Below are 20,549 nucleotides of genomic sequence, written 5' to 3'. Positions count from 1 at the left end.
AGGTCCAAGAGGCCTGACAATATTGTTTATCTAAATCAGTGGGCCTTTCAATTAAAGAAATAGATTAAAGTAGAAAATGCATGGAAAAATGTGGTTTTCTAATTCTATATTTCTAATTCTAATAAGTTGTCATTGTAAGGTATTACAATAAATCCTTCATTGCAAGCAAACCTATTGGAATTCTTTTTCAAATTTTACAGTATTTTAAGACTTTTTCTGTTTGCAGAAAAATGACTTAAGATTTTGGGCACCATAAAGTTGATGTTGAATAAATACAAAAGATTCATATCTAACGAGTAATTGAGTAGATTTTTTTCATATAGAGGTATCTTCCACTTGACCAAAATTTACTTTCTAGCATGCTCAGTTTAAGTAAATAATGAATTATATCAAATCTAATTTAAGAAACAGTCTTCTGTGAAACATTATATTGCCAGTGTTTCTAGTACTGTATTAACTTTAAGTATTTTTCCTGTAAATAATTTGAAAACAGTGTAGTACTAGTAGTGTTTCTAAGGACTATAATTATTTCTAATTTTTTAATTGAGGTTTTTCTGTTAAATATATGGTTTTTTAAGAACAGCTATATTTCTGTGATGTTATTTATTATATCCAGGTAAGTTTGTATAAGCTTGGATAAAACTTGAAACAGGTAAAAATTTTAGCCTTTTCTGGGCACCCAGTTTCTTCATGCAGTTCTGCTTCCTAGGTCACTATCATACCCTTCTTGAGCCTACTCTACCTGAGAATTGCTTTGATCCCAACTTTAGCCCTCTCTCATTTCTCCTATCAAGCTCTTCTATTACGTGCTTGCTTCTTTAGGGAGTTGTCCCTAGTTAGCTGTTATATGGAACTGATTTGATGAATTCATTAATGGTAAGATGTTAATTCTTAATGCATTAGCTATCCATGGCTATTTGCATTCTTTTTAAAATCAGGCACAATTATTTAATGATATAAAGGAATGAATCTCTGATAGAGAAAAGTAAAACATCAGTTACAGGCCAGTAGGGTAATGTTTTTGTGAATAGAAAACTTCTAAAGTAATTTCCTGGTCTACTTATGCTTAAGAATGACCTAAAACCTAGGAACCACATTTTTTCCCAACAAAATGCATCTCCAATTTCATAATAGAAGTCAACGGGTAAGATAGGATTTACTTAACAGAATTTCACTAGCATTACTAGAATGCATTTCTATATTTAGCAAAGAGTATCCGAATTTTGTATTTTATAAATTGAATAACAGTTTTGCTTTTTAAAATGTGCATACCAGTTACTTACTCTGGCAGTGGTGAACATACGTAGCCACAAGGATTGTTATAACCACGGATATAACTTGAAGTTGGAGGACACTGTGGATGTTCCACACTAACAGCTATGTAGTTTAAGAAAGAAAGGCATTTTAATGAAAACTTTTTCATATACATGGCAAATACACAATATAGCATTATATTCTCTAAAGAAAATACTTATGAAACAGCATTCAGTTTTACTTAATCTTTGCCAGCATTCATCTTTAGGGATATACATAGGTATATATACTCTGTTCTCTCATACTGTCTTTAATTTGACATTTCTAATGATTGTTTTTGCATCTTTAGGGGTAAAATTAAAAATTTTAAATGTCATTAAGAATCTGAGTTTGTTTTGTCTAAGATTCTTGAGGACAGCAAGTGGTTTTTCATTTTGTATCCGTAGGAATAAAGATCAGTTGGTTGACTTAACATCTAAAGGTTTTTTAGGTGATTCTTAGACAAACTAGAGAAGTTTTACGAGGAAGAATCAATGAGTTTGGTTGGTACTGAACTCCTGATAATTCTGTCTAAAAATTATTTTACATCATAAGCTATATTCCACGGAGGCAAGAATGGTCTTATTTAAACTTTGTGAATCTTCTGGTGACTAATATAATGATCCGCACACACTTTAGTAAATGTTGGTAAAGGAATGATTACAAGTGTTTATTCTGTGTTGCTTTGAGCCTGATACTGTTGTCAAAGGAAGGATGGATAGAACAAAGGAGCACAGACAAGCAGGACAACTTTGTAAATAAAATGTTAAAAAAAAAAAGTTAAATTATTTATTTAAAAAGAAGAGATGCTTGTAACATAGATCTGCAGCCCCATGTACAAGACATTTGTTTTCTTATTTATTGGGCGGATGAAAATGCTCATCTAATTTGGTGTTGGTCAGGTTCAGAATTTTTTAAACAATCAGTCTAGACACTTATTAGCTCTGTGACTCTGGGCAAGTCACCTAACCCTGATTGCCTTGCCAAAAAAAAAAAAAGTCTAATAAGTTGGTGTTATATAGGATTGAGGATGTTATCAAAAGAGCTCAAAAATTATTTTTGTTTCAAATTATATTAGCTGTGTGACCCTGGGCAAGTCATTTAATTTCTGGGCTTGTGACCTCATTTGTAATTGGGATGGGATGGATTTCTCTAAAGTCCAACTTCCAGCCTTCAATCTCTGATGCTGATTTCTGCTTCTGTTCTTTTCCTTGTATTTTGAAAGAAGAGGTTTTATGTGATATATTCCATAAAGGAAAGGTTACCTATGATTACAAAATAAATACAGCAGAAAAGAGAAAAAAAAAGTTTGACACCATCTTAAGCTCCAGGCTAACTGACTGCCAAAGTGATTGTAATGGGAATGGGAATTATTGTGTGCCAAACACTTTGCTAAGTACTGAATGCTGAGGATAAAAAACAAAAAACAAAAAACTACTGCTGTTAAGCATCAGGCTTCTCCCCCCATTCCACTTCATATTACAATTTTAGCAAAAAATACAAAAAAAGACATCTTCCTAGGGATAGGCTGGGTAAAGGACATCTGTCTTCCAACACACATGTTAAAAAGTTAAAAAGGGAGCATTTGGATAAATTACTACTTCTTCCTGAGCTCCAGTTTTTCTTTATGTAAAACTGAAAAGTGATACCAATGACTCCCCGCTTCACAGGGTAGTTGTGAAAATCAAATGAGATAAAAACATAAAATGCTATACAAATGTAAGGTAATATATAATGAGTTTTCTATATGTTAGGATTTGCTTAGATTTTTTTAAATGCTTAAGTATTTTTTTATGTTACCACAGAGGAAAACCTATTTACGTATCTTTAGATGAATAGGCAGTTAACTTAAGAACAGACCACTATAGTAGGAGCATTTAAAAAACAAACCTGTATATAAAAATGAGGAATCATAGAACACCAAAGGGCAACCATTCTGATTATAGAAGATTGTGTTTCCCAAAGGATTAATTGCTGGCTTACTTCAAATGCACATTTCCCCTAACAGATTTAAAACAAGATAATGAATGGCAAAAATGTGATTTACACTCAAAATTTCAAGTTGCATCTAATATATCAAGCATCAAGTAAGGTACCTCCATGTTTAAGTGCAGCACATAGGCTGTATGGTAGTGTGGTACGTGTGGCAAGTAGTACTAGGAATCAAGCTCTGGCTAAGTTTTGTATCTTCAATTGGTCAGTTACATAATGTGCCCCTTCCTTAACCTGCTTAAGGCGCCTCCATTCTCACTTTCTCCTTACACTGGAGAGCAACTCGCCTCTTCTTGTCTGTTTGTTTCATCTGAACCCACTTGTACTAGAGAGACAAATGTGTGGCCATACAAGGTGATCAGATGACCTGGGTCTCGTCTCTGTCACTTAAGAGCACAGACAAGGTATTTCGCCTCTTAGCTTCAGTTTCCTCCTGTAAAGTGGAAATAATACACTACCCCATTCCCAAGGTGGTTGTAAAGAAAGCATTTTGGAAACCTGAAAGTACCATATGTATATATATACACACACACACACACAAATGGAATATTATATATTACATAATACCTGAGTATTATACGACATATAAATATATATATAATATATGTAAATACGTATTAGTATTGAATGATAGAATTTTGAACAATTATTGGGGAGGTAAGAAATTTAATGTCATGTACAACACATAACCATACAAACATGGGTAGGGAACCTGCAACCTCAAGGCCACATGTAAGCCCTCTAAGTCCTCAAGTGGGGCCCCCTGAATCTAAAAAGAATTTGTTCTGTGAAATTTGGATTCGGTGAAAGGGCTGCACTTCAGGACTAAGAGGGCCACATGTGGCCTTGAGGCTGCAGGTTCCCCACCTCTGTATCAAAACACTTCCTAATTACAGTGGAACCAGGATCTTACAAAATAACCGTTCTATACAGATAATCTGAGTTGTAATGTTGGAAGACATGAGTATAAAACAGAAAGATCCATATCCAGTGCATGTTTATAGTTCAGCTTAGTGAACGTAAGGGTGAGATGTAGGAGCCTGCCAAATCCCTTCCAGAGTCAGGATCAGAACCAGGGAAAACCCATTCACAGGAAGGGAGATCATGAAAGCCCAATCTAAGGATCTTCAGCCACAAGGCCTAATTTGAATCTGGAGATAAGTAGAAGAAATTTCTCCTGTAACACATCAAGCTGTGACAATGTTACTAAGGATATTTGCAGTGAGCTACCCAAAGGGGAGATAAACTTGAGGGAAGCTATCTCTTCTGGAATATTGAGTTTGGAAAGCAGCTAGTGTGTATAGTTTGACAGAAATGTCAAGTGTACTGGAAAGGTAGGTTGGAGCCCTGTAGTGAGGGTTCTTAAATGAGTTCACGGTTCATCCTAGAGACAACTGGGGAGGTGCTGAAGTTTTATGAGAAAGGGAGAGATATAATCAGATCCATACCTTAGAAAGATTTTGACAGTCATATAAAGTAACTGGGTGAAGGGAGACCAACGGGAGACCAAAGGGAGGCCAGTTCAATAGTTTATTTATTGATGCCAGTAGGAAAATAAAAGTCAAAAGCAAATGTTTGAGAACATAATTATTCTGAGTAGGACCAAGTAAAAAGAAAAACCAATAAATGACAATCTATAACAAAATATGATCAAAATGTTTCAACTTACAACTGACAATCACTTTATCCCCTTCATAGTACTTGATGTGTACTAAGTCAACAAAGTCTCTGGGGGCAATTGAACCCATGGCAAAACTATTTGTAATGGTGTGCAATATAAATGTGTCCTGTAACAAAAAAATAGATAGAAATTGTATCTGTTATTACAAAAATTGAATTTTTTTGTGTTCTCAAAAATAACTTTATTCTCCAAAGTTAGTTTTTCTTTGAAAGAAAAATATAGCTTTCAAATTATGTAGGAAATCACCAAATCATATAAAACGCTTGTCAAAAGTATCCTATGAGATCTATAGTTATATACAGAACCTTATTTTCTTCCTGCTCCTTGGGATTGAACCCCCTAAACCTCCCAAGAAAAAACCTTTTTCTTCTTTCTTACTCTTGTATTCTCTGTTTCAGTCATGTAGGCTACTTGTTTGCCTGTCATCTGGTAGCCTAAACATAGGAGGTTTTGTCATATGGCCCTAAAAGGGAAAGAGATTAATAATTTGCATGGGTCCAGAAGCAACCAGTGGCTTCAGCTCTGACATAGAAAATAGACACTAGTAGGAAAGTAGAACAATTCTATTTCCTCTCTCCATGTAAAATTTGTTTAAGGTATGATCAGGTTTTTATTTCTTTAGGAAAGTTAAAAGTTGGACCAACAAAGTAATCCTTTTTATTCTAGACTGAAAGGAAAATTCTGCTCCAGATCCTACCTTGTACCTGCAAAGGAGTAACTAGTACAAAAATCATTATATGCCATTCCAAACTTAAGAACAGTTACAACTTTCTTTTAACCTCTTGTCCTCCTTTCCTCTTTTATGTCCCAAGTATGTAGTTAAAAGTTATTTTAAGAAAGTAAACTTCAGTACAGTACTTTAAAGACTAAAAGTCCATTAATGTAGATATTAAATTGATAGTGGGACTCCTTAAAGTACTCATAAGAGTACTATGAACAAGAGAGCCATAAATAAAATGTTGTGCTATTTTTCAAATAGAGGAGAGGGAGATCTTCCTCAGATTTGGTCCTGGGATCCCCAAGGACCTTAGGGGTCTAGGGAAATTAGGATATTTTGTTAGGGGTGGTAAGAAAGTACAGGGTGCATATAAGCAGGCTGACCTCTATCATCATTTCTCTCTTCTTCCAATTATGGAGCTCTAAGTAGTTGCATTATGGTGGCAACCATGACAAAATGACATTTTTTGAGGCAGGAGAAATGCAGGATATATAGAGGGTCAAGGGAGTGAAAAAAAATTGTCTTGGAAACAGTTTGCAAAAAGTGTAAACAATTTACTGGGCTCCCAAAAGTTCTACTTGACACCACCCACAGTTACCAGTGTTGTTCTTGTTTCCTGTGGCTATATAACTGGATTAAAAGACCACAGGCATTTGCTTATAGGAATTATCATCAAGATTCTCCCACAAATACAGATTTTTACCAAAATACTATCACCCATAACACAAACATACAAAACAGGCAAAAAGCTAAGTGAGGCAAAATAATTTTAGAGAAGTAAGCCCAGCCTGCTTTCCTCTTAATGTCATAAGTACCAGGGCTTAATTTGACAGCTTCCTTAAACAGTAGTTAAAGACATACAGAATCTTTCTTCAACCTTCATCTCTATGATCATACACCACCTTGTCTGATTTTGTTAACATCCTCCTATCCTTCCACTTCCCCCTTTCCTGATAGATATATGAGATAAATGTTATTTTCTATTGCTGCCATTTCTTATTCATTGCTATTTTTCTCCTTCTCTTTGTCCTGCTTTCTACTCTTAAACTTTTCCTTCAGTCTTTTTCTTCCTTTCTTTCCCTCTTCTATTGCTTTTTCGGATTTCACTTTCCTTTTTTCATTCCTCATAATAAAGGTGCTTGAGTACCCACTGCTATCTGACAATGCCATCTTTCATTTACAATGATGATTCTATTGATCCACCATCAGGAAGAAGCACACTATGAGTTGTTTGGAAGAAGTTGGGGTGGTTTACACTGGTATTCACTCTTCATTCCCCTTGTGATGAAAGGCACACATCTGCAAGATGATTGGGCAAGGTTAAGAGCGAAGACAGTAGCTAGGGAATGAAACAAAGCTAAATGACCCACTTAGAGACAGAATTCCTAACCTTGTTCTTTTTAGCAATATACTTTGTTGTTATTTAGTGATAGGGATGAAGAGCTATTATGTTACAAAAATGAAACCTTCAAGATTTTTTATATATGAAAAAGTTACAACAGTTTGAATTCTTTAAATAGTATATGTGCACATAATGAAGTCAAGTTCAAGATAAAACAAAATCTCATATAGTTTATCAGGCAATTGAAACACAAAATATTTAAACTACGCAGTTAAAGTTCTACATTAAACAATGAATTACCGAATCAATCCTGTGTAATATTCTGTATGTATGTAATGATCTATCCCACTTGCTTCTGTGTTCAGGAAGGTACAGAAACTGAATGAGTTTAGTTGGAGTCTCTGGTATTATTCCTTCTGCTCGGTATCTATAGTTGGTAACGAAAGAAACACCTAAAAGTTAACAAGCTGTGGTCTAAAACTATGGAATCAGCTTTACTAAATTTCAAAAGCAGCAGTTTGTTCATCATAGTAGCTCACCATAAAACAATGAAAAGGTGCAAATATGACAAATACATTTAGCAAACATACAACTACAAGCCAATTTTCTTTTAGTTTTCTTTCCAAAAATATTAAAGTACATTCTCTATGTAACTATTATATTGACTAGTACTAAGTGTCTACAGCTACCTTTTATAAAGGAATGTTTTCAGTGTGGATGGTTTATCTATGTCAATGGACAGAACTGTCAAATCAATGAGATCACACATTCATTTGAACAGACCCAGTTTCAATTTACCTAAAATATATAAAAATTATTCAAGTCTACTGGTAATCATTTTATTCTTCTCAAGACATAAATGAATCAGTGGGAGATTTATATGGATAAACAGTATAGTGTAAGACCCTAATTCTTAAAGGATGCAATGTATTTTAAGTGGAAAAAGCATTTGTACTGAATTGGAAACCTGAATTTTAGTCCAAGTTCTAGGACTAATGTCCTTGTGTGCATTACTTAATTTGGAGGCTCCAGTTACCTAGCTACAAAATAAGAATGTTGCAAGGAAAATGTGAACATGCTTATCACAAGCTAGAGATCCTTAGAAGAAAGGGTGACAAATACTGACAAAACTGTCCTAACCCATTTCTTGAAAATTTAAGTGCATGTAGGGAAGAGAATATAGAAAACTTTTTTTTGTTATTTTTGTGTTTTTTTAAGGGAAAAAAAGTTTCCTTAAATATAACAGTGGTGTCATGGGTTAGGTGGAGAGACTAAACTTGGCAGTCCAAATCCTGGCTCTTACTAGCAATATGACCTTGTGCAAATCATTTAATCTCACAGACTCAGTTTATTCAGCTGAAAAATAGAAATAATGGTCCTTGATTCACTGTCTTGCAGGGTTGTTGCAATGACCAACTTAGGTACATTCAATCATTCGGATTCATCATCAAGCAAATAAATGTTCCCAAACTGATGCTTTGTTTGAAATTTTAATCTCTGCCCAAGCAATTTAACCAATAGCTCATCCCTAGTGAATTTTCAACTTTACTGTTAGCTCTTTGTGTTTCTATAGAATCCAGTCTAAAAGCTGGATGGTCCAACGATGACAATGGTCTGTCATTTTTGTTCATTCAAATTGGCTCTGGTATTAGAGAGGCCAAGATAAGAGTGAAAAGAATACTGGGTCAGAGTCTGAAGATATGTTCAATTTTCTCTTCTGCCATTTACCAGTCATGTGATCTTGGTCAAGTAACTTCTTTGGGTCTTTTTTTAAACCTGAAAAATGGGAATAATGTTTTCACTACTTCATAGATTTTTTGTGAAGAAAATACTTTGTAAAGTATTATGTGAATGAGCTATTATCATATCTGAGGCAAGTAGATGGCACATTGGATAGAATGATAGACCTGGAGTCAGGAAGACCTGATTTCAAATCTAGCCTCAGATACTTACTAGCTGTGTAACCTTGGGCAAGTCACTTAACCTCTGTTTGCTTCAGTTTCCTCAACTGTAAAATAGGGATAATAGCACCTGTCTCCCAGGGTTGTTATGAGGATCAATATATTTGTAAAGAGCTTAGTAGAGTGCCTGGCACATTGCAGGCTCTCTCTAAGTGTATATTCCCTTTTCCCATCCCCCTTTCCCTTGGCTCTAGCTCTGGATGCAAATATTCATTTGTCATGTGATTATATAGGAAGATTCTGTACTTGGTCCTTTTCATTGTAGGCTGCCTGGTGGCAAGTCTATGATTTTTGTACTTTATTATGGATTAATATTCAATTTGTAGCTTATTTTGAACAGCACAACTGAGCTAAATACTTGTCATGATTTACATGGACAACAGTATAGCTGACTTGACCTCTTCTGATCCATTCCCTGTCCATGCCCTTAAATGTTGGCATCTGAGTTAGGTAGATGGCTGTACTTTCTCACACTGCAAGTCATCCACCATGTCCTGTGACCAATGTACATTATATATGCCAGATTTCTTTTATCAAGGTTCATCTCTTGACTTCCACAAGCCATAGTAGCATTAGGATGGCACATGTAATGAAACAATCACACTCAAAAGGCAAATGGAAGTGTTTTCATTGATCTTGATTCTGAATTTTCAAGTTAAGATGATGGAACAGCATTTTCAAGTTAGTGGCATAGTTTCAGAGACACTGCATCTCATTGCCAAATTCCTTTGTGAATATTGACCTGCCCTGTGTTTGCAAACACTTTGGATTCTACTGAGAATTCAACATTAATCTTCTCAAAGATTTCAACATAAACTGTGTTTGTTTAGTATTAAGTACTGGATTCAGTACTACGACTGTTTCCACCGAATCATATGCCCTTTTACAATCCTTGCTTGCATAGCATGCTGGAAGCCAGTATTTTGCATTTTCCTTTAAGTTTTATTTGCCATCAAAGGTTAAAAACTGATATGAATTTGCAGGTAAAAATGGTGGAGTTCATTCCAGAGCAGGAAACCTGTATATGAGTAGTTTATAAATTTGCAAAACATAATAAACAACAAAAAAGAATGATAGGATAACATTGTAAAAATAGCATGCTTAGTAGAAAGATCACTGGATATGGAGTCTAAGCATCCATGCTGGAATCCTCTCTCTGTTGCCATGGTCTTGTGGAAATTACTTAACATCTCTAGGCATTAGTTTCTGGATCTGTAAAATGACAGGGGTTTGACTAAATGATTTCACTGTTCCACTCTAGTTCTAAACAGATTCTCCTGTCATTTGGTTTTGGGGTTTTTTGGGGGGATGGCCTTTGTCCATCACATTTTTCCATGCCCAAAGAAACTGACTACTTAGTGTAACATCTGAACTTCTCTAAGAGTATCTTCTACAATGTACCTTTACGAGTTTAAAGGTCCTTGGGACAAGGTTTGTCATTTCAGAAGCATTTACAAGTTATATCCAGGTGTTGCTTCTACTTTATACTCCCCACCATCCAGAATGTCTTCTTCAACATGGTGTTGGATGTCTTACAGGAATGAGAGAAGCATAAAGACAGATAATGTTTAGCTCTTGGCAATATGGGGAATGCTTACTATTTTGGCCCTTTACTATGAATTACTGTCTGTTTCAGGTAACGATTACCTTCTACTTTCTTCAGACTCTTGTCTTTTTTGAAAGTTTTCTGAACTTTTCATAATATTTAAATACTTACCTGATTTCTTAGTACATACAGTCTTTTGTAATGTAGCCTAACTTTTACCTGCCTCAAAGTATTTTTTCCTTCCCATCTTGTTTTAATTTTGAAAATGTTTTTGATGCTTTCATTTTTTTACTTCACAATACACTTCCCTGCCAACAGGCAACAATCATGCTCTAGAGCAAATATAACACCATGTTCCTGTGTACCACCTCTGTTACTAAGAAGGAAGTATGCCTCATCATCAGGCCTTTAACTGGTAATTGATCAACTAATTTCTTTTCTTTTTTTGGAAACTGGCTGTCCATATTTTTCCCAGGCTAGAAGTCCAATAACCATTCACCACTGATTAGCAAGGGAGCTTTGACCTATTCTATTTCCAATACGGGTCAGTTCTCCCCTCCTTAGTCAGTCTCACCATATTGCTGTTAGACTTAAACAGATCAGCTTAGCCTTCTGCACCTCAGAACTTTCAAACTCAAGAGATCCACTAGCTAGCTCCAGTTTCCCTCAGTATAAGGGATTAAAGGAATAAAGCACACCTGGCTGTATCTAATTTCTGTTGCTTTTTAGTGCATTGTTGTTCATTTATATCATTGAAGTGGTAGTAAATGTTGTCTACCTTGTTTTGTTCACTTGGTCCTATAACAGTTCAAAAAAAATCTTCTAATGTTTTCTTTGAAATAATTCACATTTGTTTCTTCTTCTGGGGTAATAGTATCTGATCTTGCTCACATACCACAATGTTTAGCTATTTTATAATCTATGGGTATTTGATATGTATGGTACTTTTCTTTCAGTTATTAACCTCCTTGAGGTATATGTCCATAGCAAGACTGACGGGTCAAAATAGCTATAATTTAGTAGCTTTTTCAAATTTCAGTTTTCTAGTTCCAACACTGATTTTTTTTATCCTTTATCATTATTATCAGTTATCAATGTAGGGGTAATACCTGAAAGTTCTTTTAATTTGTATTTTGCTCAAGAATAGTTTTTTGATGCATTTTTCACATAATTGATTGCTTTTCTTCTTTTGAAAGCTATAACAGCTCTTAATCTCATGTTTGTTTAAATCCCCTTTCTTAATATCAATCTGTTATCAGACATGTCTAATGCAAACGTTTTTCTCAGAATAAGTTTCCTTTCTTCTAGCTGTATTAATTTTGTTTGTGAAAAGGCTTAACTTTACATAATCAGACTTTTTCTTTTGTGATTTCCACTACCTACTGATTAACCATGAATTCTCTCCTTAATCATAATTATACATGATACCACCACCCATTTGCTGCTTTCTTTCCCTCTCATCCAGCTTGCCTGCCTTGTGATGTGATCTTTCTCATTTTGGATGTTTATTAATTTGGAGATTATTGTAGTATGTGGTGTGAAATGCCAGGTTCAACATACTTTCTGCCAAACTGCTTTATCGTTTTCCCAACAGTTCTTATTGAATAAGGAGTCTCCCCCACCCTTGGATTTTCAAACACTAGGCTGTTTGTCTCTGCTTCTTGTTTAGTCTGTTCTACTGATCTTATTTTCTATGTAACTGCTATGAAATAGTTTTAATGATTATTATTCTTTATTCTGAGATCTGATGATGATAGGCTGAACTTGGGCCTACAACTTTGCTACCAAGTGATCTCTCTTCTATCTGTGTATGCCCTGCAAATTGGCAATGGTATTTAATATAGAAAACTTCAAGAAATCAATATCAGAGGACAAACTTTGTTGAAATAGTAAATAGACCTGGAAGCTCTCACAGGCACACAGCTCAGTAGCTGAATACTTCCGCTCTTTCTGGGCCATAAGTCAAGGCCTAGTTTGGAATAAGGCCACATACAAGTGGACTTCCAATAATGATCAGACTCTTTACCCCTCTGTGGGTCAGTGACTAGGTCTGTCATTTCAGAATCTCCATGCCAGTAACATTCCTGGAAACTAAATGAAAGAAACAATAAGCTCCTGCTGGTAATGCCAGATGGCTTTCTAGTTAAAGTTCATGGAGCTGTTCATTGGCGACAGCCAATTTGGTAGGCTCATTGTTATTTGCACCGCTGTCTCCTGGCCCCATGACTGCCTCCAGTGATATGATGAATCCAGTGGACTCCTACCTTCAAGGTGTGGCAAGTGCAGTGCTTCATAGGCTAGGAAAGCTATAAGCTAGATGAGCATTCATGGGAAATGATTAAGAACCTCCACACTCTAGACATTGTATGTGACTTCACATGGTAATATTTCTATCCCACAAACCCTGACTCAGAGATTCAGTGAGGAGTCCTTTGAGATATGTCATCTCACCTGCATCACCAGCCTAGCTACAGAGCATCTAAAGAAATAGAGATATCCCTCTAGATAACTGGAAAATTTTTAGGTTCTAGAAAGTCAAGGCTTAGAATCATTTTTCCAGAGTTGGTCACTTGTGAGGAGCCCCAATCTTCCTTTATAGAGCTTTATCTGTTTGCTTGTTTTGGCTTCTAAGAAGCCACAAAATTATTAGACACCATTTCCTTAAAAGACTTATTATGTAAACTAAATATTTAAGTCCCTAGTCCTTAGATGTTTACACTTTACTGCTTCTCAGAGATTTTACCACTAATTCAAGCAAAGGTATGTTTGTCACCTTGATATAAGGTTGGGGATGATAATTTTTAAATGACTGGAGGAGTTGGGCAGTTCAATAAACAACACAGGAGACACTGTGCATTAAAGAACACTTCTGAATGTTCTCTATGACAGCCCATGTTCTCTTCCCAAGGGATGATCCTTTGTTTAACTGAGGCCTTTGGAGGTCAGAATCAATTACATTGTTTGTTGAGGGGAGACGGATGGAGAGTGAGGCAATGGCGCACAAATACAATGCTGATTTTGTGTATTTCATTTTTTTGTCAGCATAGGTAAAAGATAGGGGCATGGATATAGGGGCATGGAGAAAGCTCCCCAATTAAAAAATAAAATCCCTATGACCTTACACATATATAGAACTGGAGATTCATTTTAAGAAGCTTTTTTTTAAGAGCAAAACTCCTCCAAGCAGTATAAAGTTTTAGTCATTCATAACTTTGATAATTAGATCAATGTATAGATGAGATCAGCAAATTCATGAAACAGGCATTTTGATTAGAAGAGGAAGTCAGAAGGGAATTTGGGGGAGGTAGGCATTAGGGAGTATGGAGCAGCCAGACTGAGGTGGTCAGAAAACAGCCAGCAAAAGGTGGAAGGGATATTCAAAATTGGTGGTTGAAGACAAATTTTGTTTACTTTGCCACTTTGCCTTATGCTTTTGCTAGAAGCCTGGATGACAACAAAAACAATCTCCCATCTGACTTTGCCATGAGTTTGGGACTTTGTAGAGGCCTGAATTAAGCTGTCAGGACTAATTTGGAAAGGTTAGAAACCTCAGTGTCCTCCCAATAGTTCAATCAATCCAGTTCAGGCTTGTCCAATCTACCGTCTCCAGATCCACTCTGTACTTTCTGTTCAACCCTCTTTCACCAGAGAGATGGGAGAAGACAAAGAAGATGGAGGAAAAAGATATGAATGAGTCCTTCCCTCATACATACATCAGCCTTTAGAATTTTGGCATTTCTGTATTTGGCAAATACTTCTGGGATCTTTTAATTATGCTGGCATCATACTCTATTACCCAGTGGAGCCTGGGGCATTCAGGGCTGCTCTGTCCCTTCAACCACCCCAAGTATAACATACCTATGCCCTCAACTGGATGAAGCAGTCACTCAATCAGCCAGGATTTATTAAGCACTTGGTGTGTCTGACAGGGGCAGGTAGGTGGTACAGAGGATAGAGCATCAGTGCAGGAATCAGGAGGACCTGAGATCAAATCTCACACTTGACACTCACTAGCTGTGTGACCTTGGGCAAGTCACTTAACCCCAGTTGCCTCATCCTGGGTCATCTCCAGTCATCCTGATGAATATCTGGTCACTGGATTCAGATGGCTCTGGAGGAGAAGTGAGGCTGGTGACCTGCACAGTCCTCCCTCACTCAAAACAAAGTCAAGTGCAAGTCATGTCATTATTTCTCTGATGGCATGGTCTTCTTCGGCAACGGATGAACACACACACACACACACACGTGCACGCACGTGCGCGCGCGCACACACACACACACACAGTGTATCTGACACTGTGCTCGCCACTGGGGTGATGGAAATTCTGACACATCAGAGCCTTAAAAACCATATATTTTAACATAGGAGCTCAAATAAAAGATCTCAACATACAATTCTCTTTCAGCTAGATAGCATCTTAATAACTGTAATTAAGCTTGGTGATAATTAAAAGTGAGCTCAGAGCAAGCTGAAACTATTCTAACAACTCTCTCTCTCTGATTCTTCACCCTGTATTAGCTCCATGTAAAAATATGACTTGAAAATGGTTTTGTCTTCTAACCATATCAGGAGTCTCTGAGGCTTTCTGTTAACAATGCCCCACAGTGACCTGTTAAAAAGTGTGGTGAAAAGTGTGCTTAATTTGGAATCATGTTCTGGTGATGTCTGAACTTTTCCAACTATAAATTCTAGGATTATGATTGTATCCTTCCATGTGCAAGGACTAAAGTTCCATACAATTGGGGTTGGGGAAAACGCAGGAAGGTATGTGGAGCAGTCTTAGGTTGGGCGAGAGGGGCAGGAGACAGTATACAAACAGCTAATTAAATATGAGACATTTGCAAAATTGGTATTCCTATTTGTGGCGCGTATAAGGTTATATAACATAGGACCCTTAAGATTTTAGTGATTTCAAGGGATTTAATCTCTGAGTTAGTTTTGTGCATGTTAATAAGATAAAAATTATAAAAGGGTTCCTTTCCTCTCCCTGCCAAGTGAAAATGACATCTAACTTTGCTTTTCCAATATCACAATAATGATAACAGAAATTGTGAGTGTTTAGGAAGAAACAATATTGCAATCCGTGTGTTACTTGGCCTTTTGTGATTATTCTTTAACAACTAAAACTCTGCTCTAATCACATTTTTCTTTTTCAATTGGTATTTATTAATTTGTGAGATTATTTTCCTCCTCCCACACCCAGTATGAATCATTAGCCAGAATTATCCCTGTTGGCAAAGCTTCTAAAGACAATATACACAAGTGTATTGTGTAACATAGAAGTGGGTGTAAAAGTCCTGGTTTGAACCTCAAATTCTTCTTTACAAAAGAGTAGTCTCCTCTTGCATCATTGAATTACCTAACAACTGAGGTTTTTTGCAAGTTTATTTATTAGAGGTAAGGAAGGTATACACCAACTTCTCCAGCTATCTGTGGCTAATCCCAGCCTGTAGTGTAGCAATCAAGAGCTTGAGGGATAAAAGTTTCACTGATTGCTAAAGTTTGACCCTTAAAAGGACCTAAACTACCTTTGGACTTTTACAGCAATAGTGAAAAAATTACAGACTTCCATTATGCTAACAGAAATTTACCACTTGAGCCATTCCATGTAGGAGGAGGGTCAACCAGGAGTACAAAGTCTCTAAACAAAAGTGAGATGTAGCTTCTAAAGATGGAAATTCTAGCTTATTATCCTAACTGTGCATCAGATGTAGGAATAAGTACACTGGGTTGCAGCAGCTAAGAGCTAGCTGACCATTGGTGGAAAAGAGAGCAAAGAACTTCACAAAACAAAACAAAACAAAAAACACACTCCCTTTTTAGCTCTTTACAACTTCACCCCCTGGTGTCGGTCACTCCATCCAATCCATACCAGAGGTTCTTATCCTGGGGTATGTGAACTTATGTTTTAAGAAATATTTTGATAACTACTTCAACAACTTTCTTTATATTTCTACTTCCTACAACTACTTTCTTTATAGTTCTATATATTCCATTTTATGTATTTAAAAACATTCTGAGAAGGAAGGCGTGCAGGATACAAAAAATTTTTAAGGACCCTTGATCTCAAGAACTCATTTCCTTTAAATTAAGAGACACAGTATCCTTGCAACCCTATTTCCTTTTTAGGGGTTCATAATACCCAGTAGATCCCTGTTTGCAGATGGAAATAAGAGGCAGGTAAGGAGAAATAAGTACCCTGTTGAAGAGATAGGAAGCACAGAGGGCACAAAAACTAAAAAGATGGTGCATTGTATTCAGTCTCTGGAGGATGATGCTAAACCCTAAATCTCCTACTGCATCTGAAAGTAAATGTGGTTAAGAAAGTTCTAATACAGAATTGGGAATCTGGTAGTACTGTATTTTGCCACTAGAGGGAGGTGGTGCCAACTCTACTGGGTATCTGAAACCATAGCAGAAGTACCCCCACAAGGGCTTTCATTCCAAACTGCCCGGCAACTGCTTTCCATATACTGTATTGGAAATCAACTGCAAAAAGCCTTTGTGTTTTAAATTGCTAAAGGTAATGAAGCATAGTAAGAAAAATTACTGTTGATTTTGTCCCCCTCTGAACTATATTCCAGAAGGTAGTTTTCAAAGAGTGCTATTTAAAGTTGTCAGCTAGCTGTTCAGGTCTCACAAGGACAACCTAGCAGCTGATTTGACTGCACCTTAGCTGGAAGAACACAGGGAAAATGTATAAATTCAGCAGTAATTGTAGACAGTCCAGGCCAATAAGTTAGTGCCCCATCTGTTCTTGGGGACAACTACTTCTTAATTTTCTGGGGTCATGTAGTGATGGTAATATTTAAGAAAGGTGGGGAAGGTGGGGAAGTGACTGACTTGGAATTGAGGGACATGAAGATTGCCTTTACTCATATTCCTTTCCCTGCTAGATATGCCCACAAGTGACAGGGGAACGATAACTGGCTAAGTTGGCACCTGCAAACGACTGATCTCCAATAGATTATGATTGATTGGTTTGGAGAATATAAGATGGCTCTGGGTTTTGCAGGTACCATTGACAGCTCAAAATGGTCCTTATTCCTGCCAGAAGCAGGGATACTCATCAGGCACTTTGGGGGGGTCCCAGAGATCGTAAGGTCTTCTAGTGCCTAATGGGGCCTCCAAGTCACCTAGTCCTAATTAATCATTTTACAGATGAAGAAACTGAGGCTCCAAAGAGATGCTCAGATCACCCAGGTAATAAACAGTGGAGCCAGGATTAAAATACGGACCCTTCTGACTCCAAATACAGGGCTATTTCTACTATACCATGGGGAAAGTTTAGAAAAAGCTATTCCAAGGGTGGGGAATCTGTGGCCCTCTAGGTCCTTGGGTGCAGCCTTTTGACTGAGTCCAAGTTTTACAGAACAAATCCTTTTATTAAGAGGATTTGTTCTATGAAGTTTGGATTCAGTCAGAGGGCTGCACTTGAGGACTAGAGGGTTACATATGGTTTTGAAGTCACAGGTACCCCACCCCTGGGCCGCTATTCTCACATTCCAGTGTTTGATTTAAATGGTACTTGAATCTTTACTGCATATAACCAATTCTCATAGCAGCTCTATGGAAGCAGGTTGGAGAAGGATAGAATTCCAATTCTGTATATGGGGAAACTTAGCTACCTACTTATATTCATACACAGAGTCAGTGATAAGAGCTTAAATTAGAAGTCAAATTTATGTCTCCTGAACAGAAGTGTTTTCTTCTCTATAGAGTTTGCTGCATCTAAAGTTAAGTAGTCAACTGCCAATTAGTCATGCCAAATAAATATGGAAAACAGTGGCAGAGCTATCAGAGAGTAATCCCAAAAGGCATCAGGACTTAGAATTAATTTAGTATTTAGTCACCAAGCATTTATTATTTATTACACTTGAATATGCATTTGTTTGACTTCCTGGATAATTTGCAGAACTTCAAAGAAAATGATGAAATCCTGATCGAGGAGTTGGAAAGCTCAACTTCCTTGCCTTCTTCCTTAGTTCACCATGAAGAAAAGGAGCAGGACTTTCTAGACCAAGACAAAGAACCATCCTGAGTCACATTAGTTCCAGGTTCATGCTCTCAGTCATGGTCTCTCTGAGGCATGAAGGTCATTACCAGTAAGTGCTTTGGTTTAAAAGAACTTAGCTTAGCCTAGTGAAAAGAAGGTACCTCAAACCTTTAATTCAATTTACTGACACTTATTAAGTGCCCAATATGTGCAAGGCAATGTGCTGGGTGCTAGAGACATAAAGATACAAAGGAAACAGCCTGCGCTCACAAGAAGCTTCTATTCTCCCTGAGGAGGAGGGGTTATAGGTTGGAGAGATACACACTATTGAGTCTAGGACAAAGATAGGTGAGGGAGAGACTACAAACAAGACCATGAAGGAGATGACATCTCAGCTGAACCATGAGGGAAGACCATGATTTGAGATATAGAGATGAGGAAGAAGTTTATTCCAGGTGTAGGGGACAGCTCTTTTCAGCGTACTGATCAAAAAGGATTTGATTTTGTTGAGTAAAACACGACCTTAAAGGAAGGATGCCCTCCAACAAGGGAGTTTCCCCAAGTTTATGTTAGTTCATAACAGATTCCTTGACAGGGCTAACAACAGTTATCTGATGATCTGCTGGTTACTGAAAACAAGGGTTGCCTAAGATGGGAAATATATGCTTGCCAAAGACCTGTCACTGTAATGGTTGTTGTAATAGATCCAGGGTAGAGCCCAAATGGAAATGGATTCCCTGTAGCTGGAGAGGTCCACCAGATGTTTCTGGTTGTAGATGGCACAGGGCTGATTTCATCAAGACCCAGAATAACACAGAGCCTTCTAAATGAGATCCATAAATGTTTAAAAGAGTTTAGCCATAACTATCCAGTCACATAAGAAAAAAAACAACAATGTCCAGACTATCATACATAGATGGTTGAGCTGCCTGTAGAACTGGTCCAATAATACCTTGGACAGATTCTGTAGATGAACAAGGAAATGGACTCAAGACTGAATGTAAGGAAGAGAGTTGACTGCATTGCCTTTGGCATAATGGACAGCACTTCAATGACCTCAAGCTTTTCTCTGAAACAAAAATCTAAAATGATTTTTTTTTTAAACACTATTATCCTTCCAGTAAAGCTTTATGGTGTGATGGATGGAATACTGGATCTGGAGTCTAGAACATCTGAGTTTAAATACAGTTTCAGACACTTAATAGCTGTGTGACCCTAGACAAGTCACTTGGCCTTTGTCTACCTCAGCTGTCTTATCTATAAGATGGGGACAATCCTAGAACCTACCTCCCAAGGTTGTTCTGAGGATCAGATGAGATAATATTTGTAAAGAGCTTCACAAACCTTAAACACTATCTAAATACGTATGAGGCAACATGCTAGATGCTAAGGATCTAAAGATACAAATGACACAGTGCATACCCTCAACACTTTAGCTAGCAAGCTAACACTTGATAGCTATCATCATCGTGTGTGTTACATTGTGGTTCAGTCATTGAAGTCATGTCCAACTCTTCATGACCTCATTTGGGGTTTTCTTGGCAGAGATACTGAAGTGGTTTACCATTTCCTTTTCCAGCTCATTTTACAGATGGAAAAACTGAGGCAAACAGGGCTAAGCGACTTGTCTAAAGGCACACAACTAGTAAAGTGTCTGAGGACAAAATTGAACTCAGGTCTTCCTGACTTCTTCCTGACTCCAGGCTCAGCACTTTATCCACTATGCCACTAGCTGTCCTAGGTGGTATCATTTCATACCACAATCTCTGAGGAATCAAGAGTCTAAGGCAAAGAAGAGATGCAAAGCAGGGACAAATAGACTTCAGCACATTACCAACAATAAATCATCCACAAACAGCGGCATAAAAGATGTCACTGAAGAGATAGCTACATGACCAGAAAAGATGGACAACTAAGGAGAAAGAGCATGAGGAAAGAGTTCATGAGTGCTCCACTGGTACTCATGTCAAGAAATCTAGAGAAAGCCTTAGAGCATTTGGGGTAGATCCCCTGCAGAGG

The 20,549-nt window shown here is 37.1% G+C and overlaps 1 protein-coding gene across 1 annotated transcript in view; it reads right to left on the bottom strand.

The window, feature by feature from the left end:
* The window catches only part of STARD6 (StAR related lipid transfer domain containing 6), a 32,169-nt gene that overhangs the window by 4,397 nt on the left and 7,223 nt on the right, over window positions 1–20,549 (bottom strand). The window contains exons 4-6 of the mRNA XM_072606020.1: window positions 7,327–7,453; window positions 4,955–5,072; window positions 1,284–1,377 (exon numbers count right to left, since the gene is read on the bottom strand). Coding sequence (XP_072462121.1) covers window positions 1,284–1,377; window positions 4,955–5,072; window positions 7,327–7,453 — 339 coding nt within the window. The remainder of the gene's footprint in view (window positions 1–1,283; window positions 1,378–4,954; window positions 5,073–7,326; window positions 7,454–20,549) is intronic.

The sequence above is a fragment of the Notamacropus eugenii genome, chromosome 4 (assembly GCF_028372415.1).
Source record: "Notamacropus eugenii isolate mMacEug1 chromosome 4, mMacEug1.pri_v2, whole genome shotgun sequence".
Taxonomy (NCBI): Eukaryota; Metazoa; Chordata; class Mammalia; order Diprotodontia; family Macropodidae; genus Notamacropus; species Notamacropus eugenii.
The sequence above is the reverse complement of the archived record's forward strand: the minus strand, read 5'-3'. Positions and strand labels throughout refer to the sequence as shown.